This window comes from Hippocampus guttulatus, chromosome 3 (assembly GCF_054856545.1).
Source record: "Hippocampus guttulatus isolate MCC_2025c chromosome 3, RoL_Hgut_1.0, whole genome shotgun sequence".
NCBI lineage: Eukaryota > Metazoa > Chordata > Actinopteri > Syngnathiformes > Syngnathidae > Hippocampus > Hippocampus guttulatus.
In genome coordinates, this window is record NC_141263.1 from 19,647,287 (window position 1) to 19,668,410 (window position 21,124).

The following is a 21,124-nucleotide window of genomic DNA, read 5'->3' on the forward strand; positions in this document are numbered from 1 at the left end:
CATTGACTTGAAGTTGCAGAACACGGGGGGGAGGGGGGGGGTGGTCTTTTCGACCACCTCCTAGGACCTCTGTATCGCTCTACTTCTACTGGTCTGATCACAACCCATCTGCAGCAATGCACAGGCTAAAATAGGTCATCAACAACACTGTTGTCATTTTAAAAAGTATATTAATACAGTACTTTCATGCTTTTGTTCTGTTGATGTTTGATATGGACTGTCAACAAATCCAGTTTTTTTTTTTTTAAATGTACCATAGCTCGTGCTGACCTGGCCCTTCTGTCAAATTTTAAAAGTCAATGCGGGCCCCGAGCCAAAAAGTTTGCCCACCCCTGATTTAGACTGTTTGAACATGGTAAAAATTGTCAATGCTTTCAATGTACATGTGGACACAACCATTACAGTATAGAAAGAATAAAGCTGACATTTCACGGGTACAGCAAGAACGCATCCATCTACTTCCAGCTCCAAGCTCCAAGACGTCAGAAACACACCGGCAACAACAATCTCTTCACAATATAACCCAAACAAACAAGCAAACCGATGCCACCAATCTAAGTCAAGTCAAGTCAAGTCAACAGTATTTATAGAGCATTTTCAAACAGCCATCGCTGCATACAAAGTGCTGTACATGGAGCAATTTAACATGCACAATAAACAGTAAGACAAATCGGTAATAAAGGCGGTAGAAATAGGAGATAACCGAAGAACTGTAACAAATGTATCAGCTGGACTCATTTCTTTCCTTTCTTCCTCAACATGTCAACAACGGAAGGCGCCTTTCGCTTCACACCTGCAAGATACGACGACACCAGAGGGAAATGCAATATTTGATATGGTTCACAAAAATGGTTACAACGGCCACTTTATTAGGTGCGCCGCAGTGGACAATGCAACATCATCTGACTTGTCGCCCCGTTTTAATCCGTTGAAATATAAATACAAAAACATTTCTGGACATTTCTTTGCGAAATCCGGATTAATTAACTCATTCACTCCCAAAGACGTTTTTAAACGTCTTTTCAGACTTGGTCCAGAATTGGCTGGGACTGAATGAGTTAATAATGTCTAAAATAAGAAATTCTTTTTAAAAATTGATTCCATGGTTAAATGATTAATTTTCATGAAGGCATTTTAACATTCTGAACGAACAAACAAGTTAACCACGATTGATTTTCACTCGCAAGTTTTGAATGTACGTACAATGGTAGGTGTGCCTAATGTTGTGTCCCGTGAGCGTGTTTTAAAACGTGTTTGAGCACCTTGCTTCTTGCTGGGCGATTCGTCGGCGTCGGCGGACCTCTTGGCGTACGCCAATTTCATCCTCTGTATGTTCTTCTTGCTGATGACTTCGTGTTCCACAATGGGACGCGGATAGTCTTTACCCACAATGCACCCTGCTGCCTTCTGTACGCTGCCTGGTGCTTTCCAAGGCTCATAGATGTACTGAGCGGGGAACTTCTTCAGGACGGGAAGGTACTTCCTGAAATGAGTGAAAATGCCAACACTTTGTTTTGATGATAATTGTACTTAAAAGCATCACAGTCAGCTCGTGGTTAGCGTGTCTGCCGCGCGGTTCTGAGTTTCAGTGTTTTAATCTACACTAAGGAGCTTGAGTGGGTTCTCTCCGGGATACTTCGGCTTCCTCCCATATTCCAAAAACATGCATTTCAAGAGTTTTAAATTGTCCTTAGCCGTGAATGTTGAGTGTGAATGGCAGTTTGTCTAGTTTGTCTGACAGGTGACCAGTCCAGGGGGCACCTTGCCTCTCACGCCAAAAGCGCTTTCGAAAAGGAGATGGATAAACATACTTGATGTAGTCGCCATTTTTGTCGGTCTTCTTGCCAAACGCCACGGGAGAGTAGACCCTGAAGTACTGGTGGAAGAATGTGCTAGCTGAGAGCCACTGCCAGTTTCCCGCATTGAGAGCCCAGTCGCCATCTAACAGCAGCGTCTCGAAAACCTTCAAGAATGAATAGGAACACACAAAAACGGCAGCCATCAGTGCTGCTGACCTCTGTCGAGGCTTGAACGTGATCTTTACCTGTGAAATCAACAGGTTACAATAGGAGAATATCAATCGCTTAAATAAGGTGTCCTTGTGAGGGAAGAAAAGGCTTCTGCGATCACAGTGAATGATGTCAATTACATTTCATGATATGCGGAATTTATTATTTGGTTATTTAATGTGACTACTTATGACAGACATCATATGTGACAAAATTCGGGTCATCTTTGTTTGACTTTACACATTTTGACCTTGCACAAATGTATAAAAAATGGTATTCAATTTTCGTGATGGTAACAATTGTTGATTTTTACATTTTTTTTAATGCTCATATTTCACACCTTTTTTCCTGACTTGAAAATCTGGAACAGAATCAAATCAAACAGATTCTGACCCTGTATACACACAGTGACTTTGTTGAATCGGATTATTTTTGAAAGAGATACTACAATTTTCATTTTGCACATTTTTTAAAATTCAGTCATGATGTATGGATTCAAACAAACATCTTGATCAGCTCTTGTTTGATTTGACAAGTTTTGATCTTGCAGATTAAATTCTCTTCAGATTCGGTAAAATTATACAAATGAATCTAGATTTGTGGTTCTTCATATTAGCTTTTCAAGATGTGAACGTCACATCAAAAAGAAATCAGATTCGAACCCCGTCGTCAATCATTTTTTCCTCATTTTGCATGTCATGATTAGTTCTTGGAACCAAACCAAAATTTCACTCAAATCTGGATCAACTTGGTCTAATAAATTGACCTTCTGCCCTTCCTCCCAGCTGATCCACAGGTCTCCTCTGGTGAGAAAGCAGGCCACGGCATGTCTGGCCAGGTGATGGATCCATCCTTCTCGTCTCAGCTGGGTCATGATGGCGTCGATGAAGGGGAAACCGGTCCGAGCCTTTTGCAAAATAAACGCCCTCGTGACGACGTCCAAAAAAGTGATGCCGTTGTCGTCGCATCGATAACAGGTGACACGATTCTCATACCTCCCTCCAGGCAGTCAGGTAGTCATGATTCGTGTCCCAGTCCACTTGAGTGCACACAGGGTTGCCCTCCATCTTGTTAAAGTTGGGGACGCCGACACTGGCCGTGTAGAAGAACTCTCGCCACAATAACTGTCCGTGCAGGGACACTGGCGGATCGGAATGCTTTTTCTTTGAGAAAAAGTTTAGTGGTCAGCATAAATCTCAGTTCAGGGTGTACCATGCATCTGGCCAAAAGTCAGCTGGGATCAGCTTCAGCTCATCCAGGATCCTAACGTGGACAAATGCTCAAGAAAAATTGATGGATAGTTTTAACCCTAGCCCCTTGACTTGAAACGTTAAGTTTGACAATCCTCTCAAATCCTGGTCGGCTGCTCACTTTCATGACGACAATAATAATACTCACTCCCTGGTAGACTTCGGTCAGCCTCCACCAAAAGGTGCGCGCTGACAGGCAGCCGAATGTGACGTAAGGGCTGAGGACCGTGGTGCTCGGGCTCAAAGAGTTGGGAGATGTCTGAGGTTTCTCAAAGCTGCACACCCATCCCTGAAGGTCACACATACACGCGCCGGCAGGTTAGTGAATATTAACCATTTGAAGAAAAATGACATTTCTGTCTTTCTCATGAAGAGACGATGTGTCAACTGAAACAATGACAAATTTGACAAGAATTACAGTTTTTTTCATATTTTCCTCCAGTCGCCTCAAAGCTTCTTGCTCTCCTCCTGGGAAAGGCTCCTCTCCGAGTTCCGATGTATCATGACCAAGCTCATCCATTGACGGAATCGGATAGTTGTGTGCGTCATCTTCTAATTGAGTGCTCTTCACATCTTTTGAGGATAGACTCTCATTACTTTTTGTGCTGTGTTTCCATGAGAACTATATGACAATTAAAATTAGTGAGATATGTTACCTTTCATGTCTTCTACAGTGGGAGCGGGAATTGGCTTCTTCGGGGGCCCGAGGGTCTTCACTAAAGCCTGCATGCGGTTGTATGTGAGGGGGGCTTTCCCATTATTTTCCTCGATTATTCTGGGAAAACAAACAGTAAAAAAATGAATATCATACAGAGGGTCGTTTATTTCTATAGTTCAATTTCAAAAAAGTGATATTCCAACAGATGAGAAAAATAATAAGTATTGTAATGTCTTGAGATACACCGACATATCACAGCATAGGCCAAACAAATACCGCGACTAGAATTTCGCACAGTGCGGCATTGGAAAGAAGATTTTAAATCACAATGGTTCTTTCTCCTTGTTAAATAAAAGGGGGGTGGGGTGGGCGGTTACTTACCGGTCTATGTCATAAAGCGTGTGGGACACTTTATACACGACTTCCACCCCATGTTCTTTGGCTAGTGCGGCCACCTTCTGGTCACGGGATACGCTGTAAGGCTCTGTGTCAAACTCGTAGGTCAGCTTTGTTATTTTCCACTTGCTGAACAGTTTGGGGAACATGTCTTCCGGCTTGCCTCTCACAACAAACAGCCTAAAAGATAGGGAAAGAAAAGACATCAGTGACTAAAATGACCTTTAGCATGATCATAGTGTTATTGCTGAATGTCTACCTAGAGTTGAGCAGTCTGAGGCTGCAGTCCAAGTCTTTGAGCGCCCCCAGCAGGAACCTCCAGCGGTTGATGCCCACCCATTTCTTGTCAAAGAGATGTGGATCGAGGATGAACACCGGATAAAGCTCCTTGCAGTCCCTCAGAGCGGCCATCAGCGCCGGGTTGTCGTGCAGCCGCAGCCCTTTACGGAACCAGTGGATGCATCTATGACCCATTTCTGTAGACACGAGACAAAACGCTGTCAAGCTCTGTCAAAATACAGTGGGGATATTTTAAAAATGCGTCACTGTTATTATTGCAGTAACCACAACGTTAGGTACACCTGCAACATCAAAACAGATGCTGAATAGCATAAGGCTGAGTGTCTGTTATTTCTCAGTGTTATATCCAAAACTGTAGAGTGTTTACGTTGTTTAGTAACATTTACATTTTATTAATTTAAACAAAATAAATTAAAAGCAATAAATGCATTTTTGCAGCTTTAAGCAAATGTACATAGTGGATCAGTAACTACAGTATTAAATAAATAGTTTTGTGCGGCAGTTTAATCTGATGTAAATAGCTGGTTAATTTCATTTCTTTTTGTTTTATAGTTTCACCAACAAAAGTATGCAGTTTGATCAATTGTTGTTGGTGTGAAGAAGAGTGCAGACGTCAAATTTTAAACAGCATCAACTTGGGGAGTTACCGCCACTAAATTAATTTGTCAACGTGCACACAGACTGGCCAATGACAACAAACATAATGCAAAGTCAATGCATCTACCTTAAAGACGTCGTTTATACCGCTCAACCGATGCTTGTCGTTGCTAGATTTGTGTTCGGTAACAACCACGTTGAAGAGTTACGAAACAGGAAGTGTGTTAGCCAATCAGAGGAGGACAGAGGTGGTGCGTCAGAGATACCTACGCGCGTAACATTTGTGGTACAGTACACACAACGGCCACTAAATGTCGCCACAATCCATGCAAAACACGTGAAGAAATGCTGCATTCGAGCGAGGTGGAAAGTCGGAGAAACCCACACCGATATTCCCAGTTCCGACGTCAAAACCTTGGCGGATGTAAACAAAGATGGTTGATTCCGATCAATTGTTTGTTCTTCTGGTTCATCACAACATTTTTTGACCTCCAGCAGCTCTTCTTAATAATTTATTTAATGTATATACATAAATGAGTGTCATATCGTCAAAGCTTTTCATTCATTTCAACAAATAATGCATGGAGATAACGGAATATCGTGTCACAGTCAGTACAAATTACGTCGTGTTATTTCGAATAACAAAATTAATGTAATAATAAATAAATACCAATAAATATATGCCTACTCAATGCAAAATTATGTTTTTATGTTTTTGTGCTCTCTACTGTCTTTGTGATTGATTTATTGCAGGGGTGCCCAACGTTTTCTGACCAAACATCTACGTTTCATGCCAACTAACTTCTACGATCGACCGTCATCGCACGTGCACGGATACGTATGTATTACATACATGCACGCGCACGCACCATTGCACACGTGCGCGCATACGCACGCACGCACACACGAGTTGAGTTTCTGCTTTTTTTCCTTAGTTTTTTTACAACTGTATTTGCTCCTTTTACATAGCCCCCACCTCCTAGTGTTCAAATTGTGTTACCACAAACCTGAAATACCTCCATGCTGCCTCTCAGTAAAACGCGTGGCAAGATTTTGGAAAACGTGGGGTTGGATATGAAAACCATCAGTAGTGACAAGTTGTTACTCTAAGTGTTGCATTTGAATGAAACAGCCTATGCAATGTTCCATGAAAAGCTTTTACTTTGTGCATTTTAAACAATATTCGATTAAAACGAAACACATTTTCATTACAAATACAAGACGTAATGGCATAGCACCTAATGTCAATACTTGTAGTCGCATTTGATCTAAATAGTGTCCCATCCCTTACATTGGCTCCACAATTCGGCACACATGGGGTAGCTAGAGTATAGCACTTGAATTAATTGGCATTCATGATGTGATCGTTTAAATGCCTTATCCATATCAGCAAATACGGAGACTTGTGCATTAATTATTTGGACGTCGGCTAACTCCCGACACGACTTTCCGCATTGTATGTTGTTATTGTTATTAGTATTGGCATGCAGGTGGCTTTCAGTCACGACTGTTAGCTCCGTGATTGGCGACTGCAAAGCCACCATTCAATCGTGGTGTAGTGAGGAGGGGAAGGTGTGGTTTAAAAAAAAGGGCCAGGGGAGGGGGGTGACACTTGAACGTGGACCACTGAGCAGCAGTACCTCCGGTGCTCCTCACCCTGTCGAAGATGCTCCATCTGCGGCGCAGTTCACGGCCGCCTCCGCCGACCAAGTGTTGGAGTACGGTGCGGGCGCGTCGTTAACTCGTATGCATGCGCCTCGCGTCGTCCTCCCCGGTCCGGTTCGCAGACCGCTGGGAAGATGCTGAGCAGACTGATGAGCAGCAGCATCCGGAGTCTGGACCGGGAGTGTAACTGCACCGTGCGGCTGCTGGACGACTCCGAGTACACCTGCACCATCCAGGTCAGTGCATGCAGTCACCACAGGGAGCAACATCTCCTTCATTTCAACAAGGCCACCACTTGTGACGCCTTTTATTGACTTAAATGTGATTTTTTTTTTTTTTTTTTTGTGGAGGGGAGGGAGTCTCAGTCAATCGGAGGATGATTTGGGGGGGGGGGGGGCGGTCATGACATCACCGGTGTGGACATCCCATCACCAGTTATGCAGCAATGTTGGACACTGACAAAGCTGACAACCGCATGCAACAACATTTCAGCCTTGATTAGAGCCTGTCAGAGCAGCTCAGAGGGGATACGAAATGCAGCCTTTTTCTATTTACTCTTACTGTTTATTTTTTATGAACTGGATTATCATGCATGAGCAAGGGGATTGCTTTTCCAATCATTTGCGTGTTGGCCATATAAATCGATTTGAACAATAACACAATCGCCCTTCCCAAAGATGAATATGGTTGATGCAATGTTATTGCAATTAATCGCCACTGGTTCTCTCAGATGTTTAGGCATCATATTTGGTAACTTGAATTTGGCTCGTAATGGATGTAACATGGTGGCCCGGTAGTCCAGTGGTTAGCACGTCGGCTTCACAGTGCAGAGGTACCGGGTTCGATTCCAGCTCCGGCCTCCCTGTGTGGAGTTTGCATGTTCTCCCCGGGCCTGCGTGGGTTTTCTCCGGGTGCTCCGGTTTCCTCCCACATTCCAAAAACATGCATGGCAGGCTGATTGGATGCTCTAAATTGTCCCTAGGTGTGAGTGTGGGCGTGGATGGTTGTTCGTCTCTGTGTGCCCTGCGATTGGCTGGCAACTGATTCAGGGTGTCCCCCGCCTACTGCCCGGAGGCGGCTGGGATAGGCTCCAGCACCCCCCGCGACCCTAGTGAGGATCAAGCGGTTCGGAAAATGGATGGATGGATGGATGGATGTAACATGCCCAGCACAGTGAAGAAGTGGTGAAGATGTCTGGCTCACACTTCTAAGGTTTTGCGGTTCAAATCTCCGCTATGTGGAGTTTTCATGTTCTCCTCACGCTTCCATGGGTAGATTCCAGCTGTAATCTTCCTCCGACATTCCAAACCAATGCATGCTAGCTTACGGTTGAAGAATTGTCCATACTGCAGACAGGAGTTTGATTGCATGTTTGATTGGTGCCTTGGAATTGACTGGCGACCAGTCTGGGGTGTAACCTGAGGACTTGTCCAGTGATGGGACGTTGTCATTTCCTTGGGATGCTGTAGAAGTTATTTGAACATGTGAACACATGACTAGAGCTGTAAAAATAAACAGTTGCATCTTGATATTTATGTTTCCTTCCCTGATGCGTTAATCCTTAGTACCATTATTAACTCTTTCAAAATAGGAACCTCTTGAGTGCCAGCCAATTTAGAGCATTCTGCCTTTCAAGGCTCATAGAATATTGTGTTTTATGACTAATGTAAACACAGGAACTGCCAAACGAAGGGTTGGACAAGGGGTGTCAAACTCATTTTTGTTATGAATTTTGGGAAACCACATAAATCATGAGTGTCCAAAGTCGGTCCTCAAGGGCCGCCGTCCTGCCTGTTTTCCAGCTCTCCCAGGAGCAACACACCTGATTCAAATAATCAGGAATGTTCTAATGCTGCTTCAGAGCTGGCTGATCAGCTGATCATCTGAATCAGGTGTGTTGCAGCCGAGAGAGATGGAAAACAGGCAGGATGGTGGCCCTCCAGGCCTGGAGCTGGACATGCCTGATATAAATGTTTAATCCCCGCCGCATATTACATACACAACGTACAACAAATTGATGAATAACTTGTTTTAAAATCAGAAGTCAAGAATAATGACTAATAGGGCAATTTGAAATTTTGGTTCAGACTTTAGCAAGCATCCTGGAACTTGACATGCTTGATTTGCTTTCGCGGGCCACATTGAATGATGTGGCGGGCCAGATCTGGCCCCCGGGCCTTGACTTTGACACTAGTGGGTTAGACTCTCTTCTTTTATCATAAAAACTTCACATTAGGATTCCTGATGATGGCATTTCAAACCAACAACGTTTTTCAATCAAATTTGCTATTTTAAAAGTGTTTGAAACATGAATTCTTGTGCCTGAAGTAGCGCCCGTTTTGAAAAAGTTTCCGGACGCTATATATTAAACTGTAATTTGCTGCGCTGTGCTGCTTGATATGGCCAAGATGTTATCAATGCATTTTCTTCCCTTTTTTAACGTGTTTCTAAAGAGGCTTCTGCCTTCCATTAACAGGGAACGACGCACGCTCAATTCCACCCAAACGTTCACTTACTCGGGCTTTAGTTTAAAGCGTTCCTCCTTCCTCCTTGCACTTGACGCGTCAGAGAAAAAAAAAAATCAATTGCATATTGGCATGAGTGAAGACGAGACGTGTGTTCCCCAAGTGTTAAAGATGCAGAGCGATGAGAAGAGTTTATTATCCGCCGTGTATTGAAAGTCACGCGACTTAAAGTGCGGCTCGTCGTGGCAGCGATTGGAGCCTCCTCGCATCCTTTGGGATTCCGCTTCTCTGCTGAATTAAAGACGATGACAGCACGCCGACTGCAGCGAGTACAACGCTTGTTTTTTTTTTCCCGAACGTCTATCACGATAGCAAAGGCAAAGCAAAGCCCTTTCAACCAGAGACAACTTCAAGTGCTTTTACTCTGGGGATTCTTTGTAAAGCTGATTTGAAGTCACCTTGAGTTATTTTCCTCCTCAGTTCTCAGTTTATCAACAAGTGTGAGGGAAATTATTGTTTTCCATGAAATTTCATGCAAAAAAGATCACACTCACCCTCTTCCAATAGAAAATGATGGAAATGGAAATAATCTGTTCCATTTTGGCAGGACCGTAAAGTAGTGGTAAGTAGAGCAGTTTCAGAGATCTCATTTCCGGGTTCAAAGCTCCCCACAGATTATCTCCAATACACTGTATATTTTCAAAGTATTTCTAGAATTCCTGATTGTAAGAGCTCCTTTTGGGATACTATAATACAATATTTAAAAAGAACCATTCGAAATAAAAGTGGTGAGTGGTACTCAGAGGCTTCTTCACCCACTCAGGATCCAAAGTTTGGAAATTAAAGCGAGCCGATTTAACACTAACGAAAACAGCACAGCAGGGGAGAGATATTTAATTTCTCTGCACACATTCAGTTATTTCCATCATGGGAAATCACGGGAAAAGGAATAATTTTGCACAGTGGGCCACATAACATTACCAAACCGATGAAGTTGTTTGCAAAGGCATTTCTTCACATTTCATAACATAGTCATCTTGTCATTTATCAATACTTGACAGCAGCGTTATGTTTTTGCCGTTCTGATTAAATCCGACGTCTGCTGCTCACCTTGGAGATGCGACCCAGAATGTGCTCACTCTGGCCCAATTAGTGCTCACATGCCAGATTTTCATCATTGGGGAATAATGATAGGTTCAAGCTTACCGGATGGAACCGCATCGGTGGTGAAACGCTAAAATATCACAAGTGGGCGTCAAACGCGTCGATTTCTCCTACAAAAGCAATGTTATGAATGGCATAAAATAGGGGGAAATCAAACATTTTACACCTAAAAGATACTTGGCACTCCAAGTACCATCATAATGATCATCAATAAAATACAATAGCAGAGTAAGTCTTGGGCACATCCAAAAAGTACATTGTGTGACATTGCAGATTTAACATGAATGCTGTGCTTGAATTTGAGCAAAATGGAAAAAAAAAAAAAAAAACTGTGCTGACATAATGAAGTTTATTGCGCATAAAAAAAATGACCTAAATGCATGTAAATAAGCATTTCAGAAACCAACAGTAATGGAATGTTAGATGCAAATGTATTGAAATAAAAAATTAAATACAACTGAAATGTACTTTGACAGCAGGCAGTGATCATTTTACATACCACTGGAGCAAGCCCACACTTCGAAAAACATCTTGTCATTTGAATAATCTCACAACAGTGAACAGCCGAGTTGATTTGTGTCAGGTTCTGAACCGAACTGAAAAATGTTTTTGGATTCCAGGTATGTGCGATAAGAAAAATATGTATTTCCAGAAAAAGCGCACCGACAAAGTAAAAACAGAAATCGCTGGTCGCAAGGAGCCAAGAGAAACAACGCATAAACAAAAACGCTTGCAAAAAAAAAAAAAGCAAGGTGCTAGGGAACACCAAGAATCAACAAACAAAATGTCAAGAAGCCAATAATGTGAAGCCCAAGATCGAAAGGAAAAAAAGAAAAATATGAACAACAATCTATGAATAACGAGAGAGACTATGGAGATGTCTAGAAAAACAACACTTGAAGCACAGCAGTGAGCAAGGTCTATAATCCGTCAAGAGACTTAGCAGCTTGGCAGTCCTAAAATACATGGCAGGCTTGATTGCTAAATGCGGAAGAGGTGCGCCTGCTGCAGGGACACGCCCTTCACTCCAGCTGGGGCTGAAAACAAAACAAACAGACACGACAATTTGAACTGCGTTGCTCAACAGAACGGCAGCAACCATGACTAAGATATTAAACTTTGACAAGTTCTTTAGTTATGATAAGCGTAAATCTTAACATGTGCAGTTTCAGTCATCATACATTTTTAATAAAAATGTCTAACAAATAAAATGTTGATCCCAAACCAAATCTCACGGGGACGCCGGGGCATTCGATTCAACAGAGTCATGATGTCGTTTGCTTTTCGCAGGATTTGTGTCGAAGTTTATTACTGCTCAATCTCAACATGCTAACAGTTTTCTAAAATGTGACATAGGTCATGCATTAGGGGGGGGGGACTATGTGTGCGTACTGCTCTTGCAATGCTCTTATTGATGCATCACATTTTGTCTTTATCATCAATGTTGGCAGTTTCATTGTTTTTGTAGATTAATATCAGCAATGCTGAGGTATTCAAAGGTCTCTGATGATGACCATTTAACCCTGGAATGCATGCCTTGAGAACAGCAAAATGCCACGGACGGGTTAACGAACGGTATCAGTATGGTACTGTTATAACTCTTTAAGCAATGTAAAGTTGAACAGAAATAGTAAGCAACAGATGTAGACAGATAATATAGCGACACTCTGAGGCATATATTCTCTATCCTCTGTGAAGAAAGGCATATACAGTATGACTACTACTGTTGTGTTTATTATTCAACTTTATGTTAACTGTTTTCTTAAGCGCTTTGTTACAGTTGCAGTTGTTGTGAAAGCGCTATATAAATCAGGATTGTGATTGTATTGTATTGTATTGTACTGCTTACTGAGATATTGTAACCATCTTCTTCGTGTTTTTATGATGTACTGTTCATTACTCTTGTGGTGTTGGAATCCAAAAATTAAGTCCCCATTCGGGAAATCCCACAAGACGAATGCAGGATCTATTCTGAACTGTGTGCGTATGTGTGCGTGTGCCTGTGTGTGTGTGTGCTTGTGTGTGCGTGTGCGGACACAGTGGAAATTAGGAGAAAAAGGAACATTATGCCGTAAAAGTGCTAATTAAGCTGCGAATGTGACAAAATGCAAATGCACTAATGATGTCACCCGGAGACACACAAGGCTAATTGAACACTCGAAATTGTACCTAGGTGTGAGTGTGAGCGTGGATGGTTGTTCGTCACCGTGTGCCCTGCGATTGGCTGGCAACCAGTTCAGGGTGTCCCCAGCCTACTGCCCGAAGATGGCTGGGATAGGCTCCAGCACCCCCCGCGACCCTTGTGACGATAAGCGGATCGGAAAATGAATGGATGGATGGATATTTCCATGCTTTTTTTTTTCCATTTTGGGGGATTTTGGAAAGTAAATGATTGGTTGATATTCCTCTTATCCTGCCTTTCTGCTTCCTTGCACTTGGGTCTTCAACCATGCAAAACCACGACAATCTGGTTTTGCAGTAAAATGAGCTCAAACTAAAACAAAAAACAAAACACCCACTACCCCCCAATTCTCCCAAGTCTCATGAGATTTGAATCTCTTTGTTCTGCATTCTTGGCAGTTTCCAGCCAGGTTTGCTTCAATTACGATTTAGTGATGACTTATAGACACAAATCTTTCCACGTCACGGTTTTAACTATCCAAGGTCAAACCCATTCGGCTGACTTTCCAGTCCAATCTCCCCCCTCTCCCTCCCGAACCCCAGTCCCATTAGCTCAGTGGACCGCGATCTATTTTTAAACTCTTGCTATAGTGGAGCAACTATATGTGCATGGAATATTAAGCAGTCTTCCTCGATAAGCCACCCATCGTCTTTCCAGTAGTAGCCAACCGTGGCCATCATCGTTTCATTTGCGGATCTCATACATGTGCACGTTTTTCTATGTGAGGTATCTGTAAATGAACAGGAGGAAGAGGAGCTTTCCAGCGGGAGTTCTTTGTTCCTCTTGTCTATTTTATTAGATTTTTTTTCTCCAACACACTTCAGAGGTGCACTGCATGCTAATGACCGATATACTTGCAGGAAATCGACATCAAAAAGCTGCTGGAGATTCTTCACCTTAACCAGCACACTGCGCAGAAGGCAGTGAAGCCGGGAGATTTGGAGATTTCATTGAGATGGATTTCAATTAGATCTGTCAAAGGCGCGCTTATCTATACACGTAGGGCGGCGGGATGAGCAAACTGGCTAGGAAATGAAGTTTGGGGAAAAAAATAGAACGGAGGGTGGAACAATCGATGAAATAGGGAAATAATACTCGTTGAAATAATATGTTCCAGTCATCAGAAAAACTTTCATTCACTGCTCTGAATTTGACGTAACATTTCGACATCCACAATCGTTATACGGTATTAAAAATCAGTTAACCACTCTTTCGTAAAAAAATAAAAATAAAAAAACTGTAAAAATTTGTGTCGTCACCTTCACGAAAGTATGGCAAACATGCAGCGGAAGTCAGGCAAGAAATGCTGCAATTTTGCGAGGTTTGCTATATTTTTGCAAAGATTCAAAACGTTTCAAGAGGTTTGTAGTAGTGGCACAAGATGTTTGGGTTTTTTTTTTTTTTTGCATTGGAGATCTTATGAGAGTTACGAGAAGCTCACATAGACTTGCTGAACGAATGTGAGACTTGTTCATGTTTTTTAAAGATTTGCTGTTGTTCACATTTCAATCAAAAGGTTTGTTGGAGATTCGCTGAGCTACCACAAAAAGATTTGTTGAGTTTTCACAAGATTTTTTGGGGGATCCATGAGATTTCCTTCAGTCTCGCGAAATGTTTTGCATAATTTTTCTATTCTCAACATTTGCAAATCCCATCCCTGTGAATTTTGGAGCAACAGCCGAGGAAGATTTTTCACAAACATTTCAGTTTCCAAGTTGGCGCACTGTTTTGGGAATTTGACATTGAAAGTTCCATTGCATCGAATTTTCGGTGCTTACATGTACAGTATTTCAAGCTTGCAAAGGGGCTGGAATTTTTTTGGTGGAAATCCGAATTAACTCATTCAGTACCAGCCAATTCTGGACCAAGTCTGAAAAGACGTTTAAAAACGTCTTTGGGAGTGAATGAGTTAAAGGCGTATTTTAGTGCAATTTTGTGAGTTCATGCTGGGCGAGCTGCTTAGCGGAACCAGATCAAAGTCACCCAACACTTGAAGTAATAGGACACATAAATGAGCAAACAAACGCCCACAACACAAATAATACATAATATATATGCAAGGCATTCAATGCTCTTTCCAAACGTCTGACTACAATCTGTTTAGTTTTGTACTGTGCATGTAATTTATGATATGAAAAATACATTTGGCATGTGATGGTGCGGTGGAAAAGCAGCTTGTCGAGCATTTTGATGCCAATGGCTGCGTCTCATCTCAGCACGCCGTCCCAGCCAGCCAGCCAAGCACAGTGACTTTCCACTGCCCTTGGATTTTTTTTTTTTTGGGGGGGGGGAACCTCAGGTCTCCATGGTAACAAGATTATTGCATCACTACTCTCCAGCTGCTGTCGTCAGGCTGCTGTTTGCTCAAGCTCTGCGGCAGCCGCAAGGACACACGCGCTGGCACGCGCGTGCATGCCGGCGCGCATGCTAATCACCTCACTCTGAACTCTTATTAGACGGAGCGGCGAATGTCCCTTGTCGGTTTCTCGTGGCCCAGTTCAGCGGTCGCCTCTGGGATGGCGGGTTCTTAAAGCATTTGGCACTTTTTAAATTGGGGCTAATGGTCCTTTGGAGAGTAAGAAGGGCCACTCGTGAAGGGTGGTCTCCCAAAAACAACTCACCTAGCTTGTTTAACCCTTTAACCCAGGGACAGCGGCCTATCAGGTTATCAGGTTACAGGTTATCATTATTTGTGCATGAAAGGGTTCAATGCGCATGATGTTTTAACCGTTTCTAAAATGGACCCCCTGAATCCCTGACTGACCCAGATGCGAGGAGCGTCTCCTCCCGCAAAGTCTTGTGCACTTTCCGCTTCACTAGAGGTCACGGTGACCTTGCTGCCTGGCTGAACATCATTCTGATTCCTGAGTGCCTTCACCGATGACGAGCTATAATGCGCATGCTGGATGATGGTCGCATTGAGATGAGGGAAGGAGGAAGAGAGGATGTGGGGGGGAAAGGTGTGTATGGACTGATGGAAAGTAGATGCGGTGTCATGCACTTAGCTGGAATTAAACGCCATGAATCGAATAGCTATCAAATATTTGGCGAGGATGTTTCGGTTTTTATGAAGTCTGATGAAGGCCATCTGGAATGTCTGAAAAAATATAACTCATATGCAAGTGCCTCTCCAGAGGCGTACCCTGATGGTGATCGGCCCCTGCCCTAAACATAATAGGGGAATGTTCTGGTTGGCCTGCAGAAGAACAAGCCAGTTGCTGTTCTATGGCTTTTTGCATTGACGTCAGAAGGGAGAGTAAAATCGTAAAGATCTCGATGTGTGCACAGAAATTTGCGGCGGGCAAGTCTCGTCTTCGGAAAAGCGGCACGCGTTGGTATGGTCAATGTCGTTTAAGTGAAGGAGCTTGCTGGTGAGCTACCCCTTCACTCCCTGGCGTGACACTCGTTTTTCTGGCTTTCCCTTAGCAAAAAGTAATTTATTCAAGTATACTATTCGTAAACCTTTATGATACGAAATTGGAGGCAGTAAACTTTAAGTGTACTTTTTTAATTTTATAAATTTTACAGAAGTATGCTTATGTATACTTAGCTTGGACTGAAAAGTATACAGACACACAGTTATATTAAATAGTGATCCCTCACTTATCGCAATTAATGGAGACCGAGACCCCCCCCCCCTAGCGAAAGAGGAAAATCCACGAAGTAGGTACCCCCCGTACAGGTCGTACAGGTATATGTACATGTGTATGAGTATATATAATATTTATAAGGCCAAATTTAATGGTATACATGCACGTAGAAGTAAATGTTTGTAGTAATTAACATTACTTAATGCCATATACTAATACTGTATATAAAACTTATACATGTATAAGATGTATAAGTTAGGTTAAGTTATAACAAAATACAGTTAACATAAAAATGAAATATGCATGTAATACTGTATATGTTGCTCTATGTGACTCGCTGTTGTTTTGCTGACTTTTGCAGACCTTTTGCGGCATTTTCGCGATAGAATTTTTTTTTTGATGAATACTTTTGAAAAGTCCGCGATGCATTGAAACCGCGAGAAGTGAACCGCCAAGTAGCGAGGGATCATTGTACCTTTAAAATGAATTGTTTCCAACGTAGTACACTTTTTATACTTATACTCAAGTATACTTTTTAAAGTATATTTAATATATAATACAAATTGTCTGCTCTCAACAATGTCGCGTCATCCCTCAGCCCTCATCGACTGGGAAAATGGATCATGATCACACATCTCAAGCCAATTAGGGCTTCCCAATTAGGTCCCCAATGATCCAAGCATGTCAAGTTTCCAGTTTCCAGCCGATGCCGTTACAAAAGCTACTTGCTCATGCGACATTGCGGCGCTCTCCCCGCTCACATATATAAATGAGTCAGCTCATTAATTAGTCACCGGCTTTAGAATCTCATCTGACTTTGCACAAATGCCGAAACAGACTCCCTTTGTCAGCTCCTTCCTCTCCTCGGGGGAAACTCAACATAACTCGTTGTTGCGTTTTCTAGGTCACACTTCAAAACCACCAAAGCCCGACAGATAAAAACATTCATGACAGTCTAGTCTAGTCTCATTAATCCTTCTGAAACGGAAGCAGTCACTTTCAGAGTCGTTAAAATCATTTTATACTACGTGATGTTTTGTGTCTTCAATCGTTGGACAATCAGTCCTCGGGATGGTCAGCGTCGTCAATTAACTGATAGCTGAGAATTCTGGAGAGTGTGCGGAATTTCAATTGAGGCAAACTGGAGTGCACTACTTGCCTGCGGCGCGACCATCGGAGAGAGGCTCTTGAGTGACTTTCAATTACTTTGCGATCCGAGGGGTACATCGTGACGCCAGATATGCAAACAAATATATGCAAAAATACAAACTCGGTCAAGTTTTGAAACAAAAAAATTATGTAGAATACATGTTTCCACCAGCGAGGGTTGTGTGTGAGCACCGTTGTCGCGTGACAGGAATAAGAAGCACTTGCGTTTGCGCTCCCGGGAGCTCGGTGAATCTGTGCAACTAATTGTCTCCGCCACTGTGTTTGAATGTTGCGGCAACGTTAATCATGTCACTGGCTGCTGTTCGGCCTCGGGCGCTACTGGACGAGACAGCCCCACATCACCTGCTAAGATTTAAAATTGCATTTCATGCTTTTGATATTCGCGAGTGCACTTGAGACGTTGCTGTCACTAATCAGCCCAGCTCATCAGACTCACGGAAACTTCCATATTAATATCCAAGCAAGGCAGTTTGTGTGTAGTGGGCCATTCTAGACATGCCATCACGAAGGCCTTTGCTGACTTGAATTAGGTCGAGGGAATCGGGTAATCAAACCAAAAGGGCGGTTCGAAACTTAGATTTTTATAGTTACATTTAATTTTTAAAAAATCACCATTTTAGTCAGTGATTTTTAATGAGTTTTATTAAAAAACTAATTGAAAAAATATATATGATTTGGAAACATGGCAGCCTATTGTATTCAAACGGGCACTATTTACCAAACAAAAAAACTTCACTTCCCTTTTATGTTAGGACTGTAAACATCCATCCATCCATCCATCCATTTTCCGATCCGCTTTATCCTCACAAGGGTCGCGGAGGGCGCTGGAGCCTATACCAGCTGTCTTCGGGCAGTAGGCAGGGGACACCCTGAACCGGTTGCCAGCCAATCGCAGGGCACACAGACAAACAACCATCCACACTCACACTCACACCCAGGGACAATTACGAGTGTTCAATCAGCCTGCCATGCATGTTTTTTGGAATGTGGGAGGAAACCGGAGTACCCGGAGAAAACCCACGCGGGCCCCGAGGAGAACATGCAAACTCTACACAGGGAGGCCGAAGCTGGAAATGAACCCGGTACCTCTGCACTGTGAGGTCGAAACGCCAACCACTGTGCCACCGGGCACTTTGGTGGATTATCAGATCAGAATGTTTCGCATAAACAATAATTGCTTTTCTTTGGTAATTGAATTCATTCTCCTGTGGGACAGAACAATGCATTAGAGGTTGAATAAGGCTTTACAGACCACAGAAGACAGATTTTGTTTTTGGAAGATGTGAAGCATTTCTCTATTTTGACAAGACGGTAACAGAGAGCACGCTCAAGGAGAGTTTCACTAATACGATCCTGCAGGCTGAATATATTGATGTGATGAAATGAGACTTTTATCCAGTAAAATGTGTTGGATTGTCACTAAAGATAGATTATGCTCATGTCTGGGATTGTAGCGTGACAAAACTAGTTGGAGTGAAGATTTTGACAAAGAAAAATTACGTGACAACTCATTATTCTAGGTCAGGAGTGTCCGAACTTTTTCCTATGAAAATAGAAAGAAAAAAGGGTCAGTTTGATTGTTTTTCTTTTTTTTCTTAATTCTAACTGACACAACTGAAAACCTAGATGATAGTTCAAATGTTTGAAACTATTCCTGCTAAGAATGCTAAAAAGACATTCAATTGTAGATTATTTGCGGTAATTTGAACATCAGCCAACCTTCAAACACTCAACCTTTCAGGGACAACAACGCTTACGACAGTGGACATCTTATCATGTTATCGGGTTGCAGGGAGCATGAAAGGGTTAAATTAATGCTTGTGCTTGTGGTGGATTGTTTTGCGTTACAAACATACTGTAGATCAGTGGTGTACAAACTACGGCCCGGGGGCCATATGCGGCACTCAATTCATTTTTCAGCGGCCCACGACATGGCAAAAAAAACTATATAACACAAACATATATGTACAGTATATACTGTATATATATATATACTGTATATATACACTGTATATATATATATATATATATATATATATATATATAAAGATAATGTGATTATCATTGAGTGAACATCTGCCAAGTTGTTACGACGGCCTGTCCAGTCTGACATATTTCACTGTGTGCTTCTCTCCCATGTCCTCGTCGTCATTAACGCATCAGGTGGAGGGGGGGGGGGGGGGGGGAGTAAACTTCTCTGCCATTCCATTTTCAAAACCATTCATGCAGCCACTTCGAAAGGCGCACTGAGAATGAAATATCACGAGGAGGAAGCATTGTGTGAGATTACATCCGTGGGAGTGCGCATAGCAATTGGCACTGGCTGATGAAAAAAAGATCACCTTAAACCTGAGCGCAGCGTTTCGGATCTGAAACTTCACACCGCCCTTCGGAAAATACTTGTCGTCAGGATGCAAATGCAGGGCGCCAGGCGCCATTACGGGCTGCGATCAGTAATGCGTTTGACCCAGTGGGATGCTCGGTCAGGGTAACAGTATCGGCTGTTGGCACTTTTCACAGCGCAAAACCGTGTTTGTGGTGTCACAGCTCAATGCCGATGTGGTACAAATGCTTGCCAGAGGTTGCTTTAATGGGGCTGAAGTCAAGGCCCTTCTATGAAATGGTTGTGTCATGTCTTAAACAGATATTCCACTCAACTGTGTTGGCCGTACATCCTTTTTCCACAGCGCATGATTTTGACACCTCTCTCTATTCAGTGTTGTAATGAGCAAATTAATTTGTCATCCAAAATCAATTCCACACAATTGACTAAATTCCAAACCATCAATTAATCCGAAAATTTTAGATTAAGAACTGACAGTGATGCAAACAAATACTTCTTTGATTGTTGAAGGATTCTCATCAAGTGGTGGAGTGTTCCAGATTTTTAGCACAGATTAGCGGATCCAATTAAGGGTGCCCTCATTTCTTAATGAGGTTCCTTTTATGGAAGCGAGCATTTTCCAAAGCAAATCGAAGTATTCATGAAGTCATTCATATACTGACCTGTTGTCTGTCATCACTAAAGTTCAGGTGAAACTCCAGAGTAGATAACTAACAATTATTTTCATACTTGATTAATATGTTAATTATTTTGTCAATGAATCGGATAACAATGTCTTAATTTCCATCCCTTTATTGAAAATGACAGTGGGGGAAACAGGGTTGTTGTAGAGTTAGCATTGGGGTTACCCTCACAATTTTATTTTTCCCAATTTTGATCAATAGAAAAGCTCACCATCTTAATTTAATTGAAGAATCAACCAAAATGACTTTAAGTACAAAATTTAAGTCAAGTGACTGTTATTTACATGGTACCAATCCAATGCACAAGTTATCTGATGGTACTTTGCAAACCTTGAACGAGACCCATTGGTCTGGGGGGTGGTGACCGTCTGCCCCGGCTGGTTGGTTTGAGATGAGCAGGTCGAGAGAGAAAACAAGACGGAGTGAGCGAGTGAGGTATAGAGATGAGAAAACAATGGGCACAACAACAGCTCAAGTCGAACTGGCATTTATACATGTGGCGATTTTTCCAGTGTTAGACTGGCTGTCTATGCTTCCTAAAAGAAGACGGGAGTGAGTGTGATACAGTGGGTTGGAGAAATTGCAGCTTCACACAAATGCAAAATAAATAAATACATAAATAAATAAAATTTTAAAAATTGTTGGCAGGAA

At 42.4% G+C, this 21,124-nt stretch overlaps 2 protein-coding genes across 4 annotated transcripts in view; one reads left to right on the top strand and one right to left on the bottom strand.

The window, feature by feature from the left end:
* Positions 1-569: 569 nt before the first annotated feature.
* cry5 (cryptochrome circadian regulator 5) lies at positions 570-7,039 on the bottom strand. Of its 3 annotated transcripts, none has more exons than XM_086107317.1 (11): positions 6,867-7,039; positions 4,573-4,789; positions 4,299-4,493; positions 3,916-4,034; positions 3,678-3,832; positions 3,408-3,548; positions 3,005-3,172; positions 2,776-2,916; positions 1,812-1,963; positions 1,263-1,483; positions 570-793 (listed from the first exon to the last, which is right to left on the bottom strand). In XM_086107317.1, exons 1-11 carry the CDS (start codon positions 6,883-6,885, stop codon positions 735-737), a joined length of 1,587 nt encoding a protein of 528 aa, XP_085963443.1. In that variant the 5' UTR covers positions 6,886-7,039; the 3' UTR covers positions 570-734. The 3 variants fall into 3 exon arrangements, with proteins under 3 accessions (XP_085963443.1, XP_085963445.1, XP_085963444.1); XM_086107319.1 differs by having other exon boundaries at positions 6,851-6,973; XM_086107318.1 differs by lacking the exon at positions 6,867-7,039 and adding an exon at positions 5,338-5,434.
* The window catches only part of LOC147207792 (FERM domain-containing protein 5-like), a 37,919-nt gene continuing 23,780 nt past the window's right edge, over positions 6,986-21,124 (top strand). Inside the window, exon 1 of the mRNA XM_086107316.1 lies at positions 6,986-7,111. Coding sequence (XP_085963442.1) covers positions 7,010-7,111 — 102 coding nt within the window. The 5' untranslated portion in view covers positions 6,986-7,009. The remainder of the gene's footprint in view (positions 7,112-21,124) is intronic.

Bases quoted from the DNA above. Each gene is read 5' to 3' on its own strand.
- cry5 (XM_086107317.1), bottom strand. The intron at 2,917-3,004 runs GTATGAGAATCG...ATTTTGCAAAAG, and splicing joins ACCTGACTGCCTGGAGGGAG to GCTCGGACCGGTTTCCCCTT. The intron at 1,964-2,775 runs GTCAATTTATTA...TCATTCTTGAAG, and splicing joins GCTGGGAGGAAGGGCAGAAG to GTTTTCGAGACGCTGCTGTT.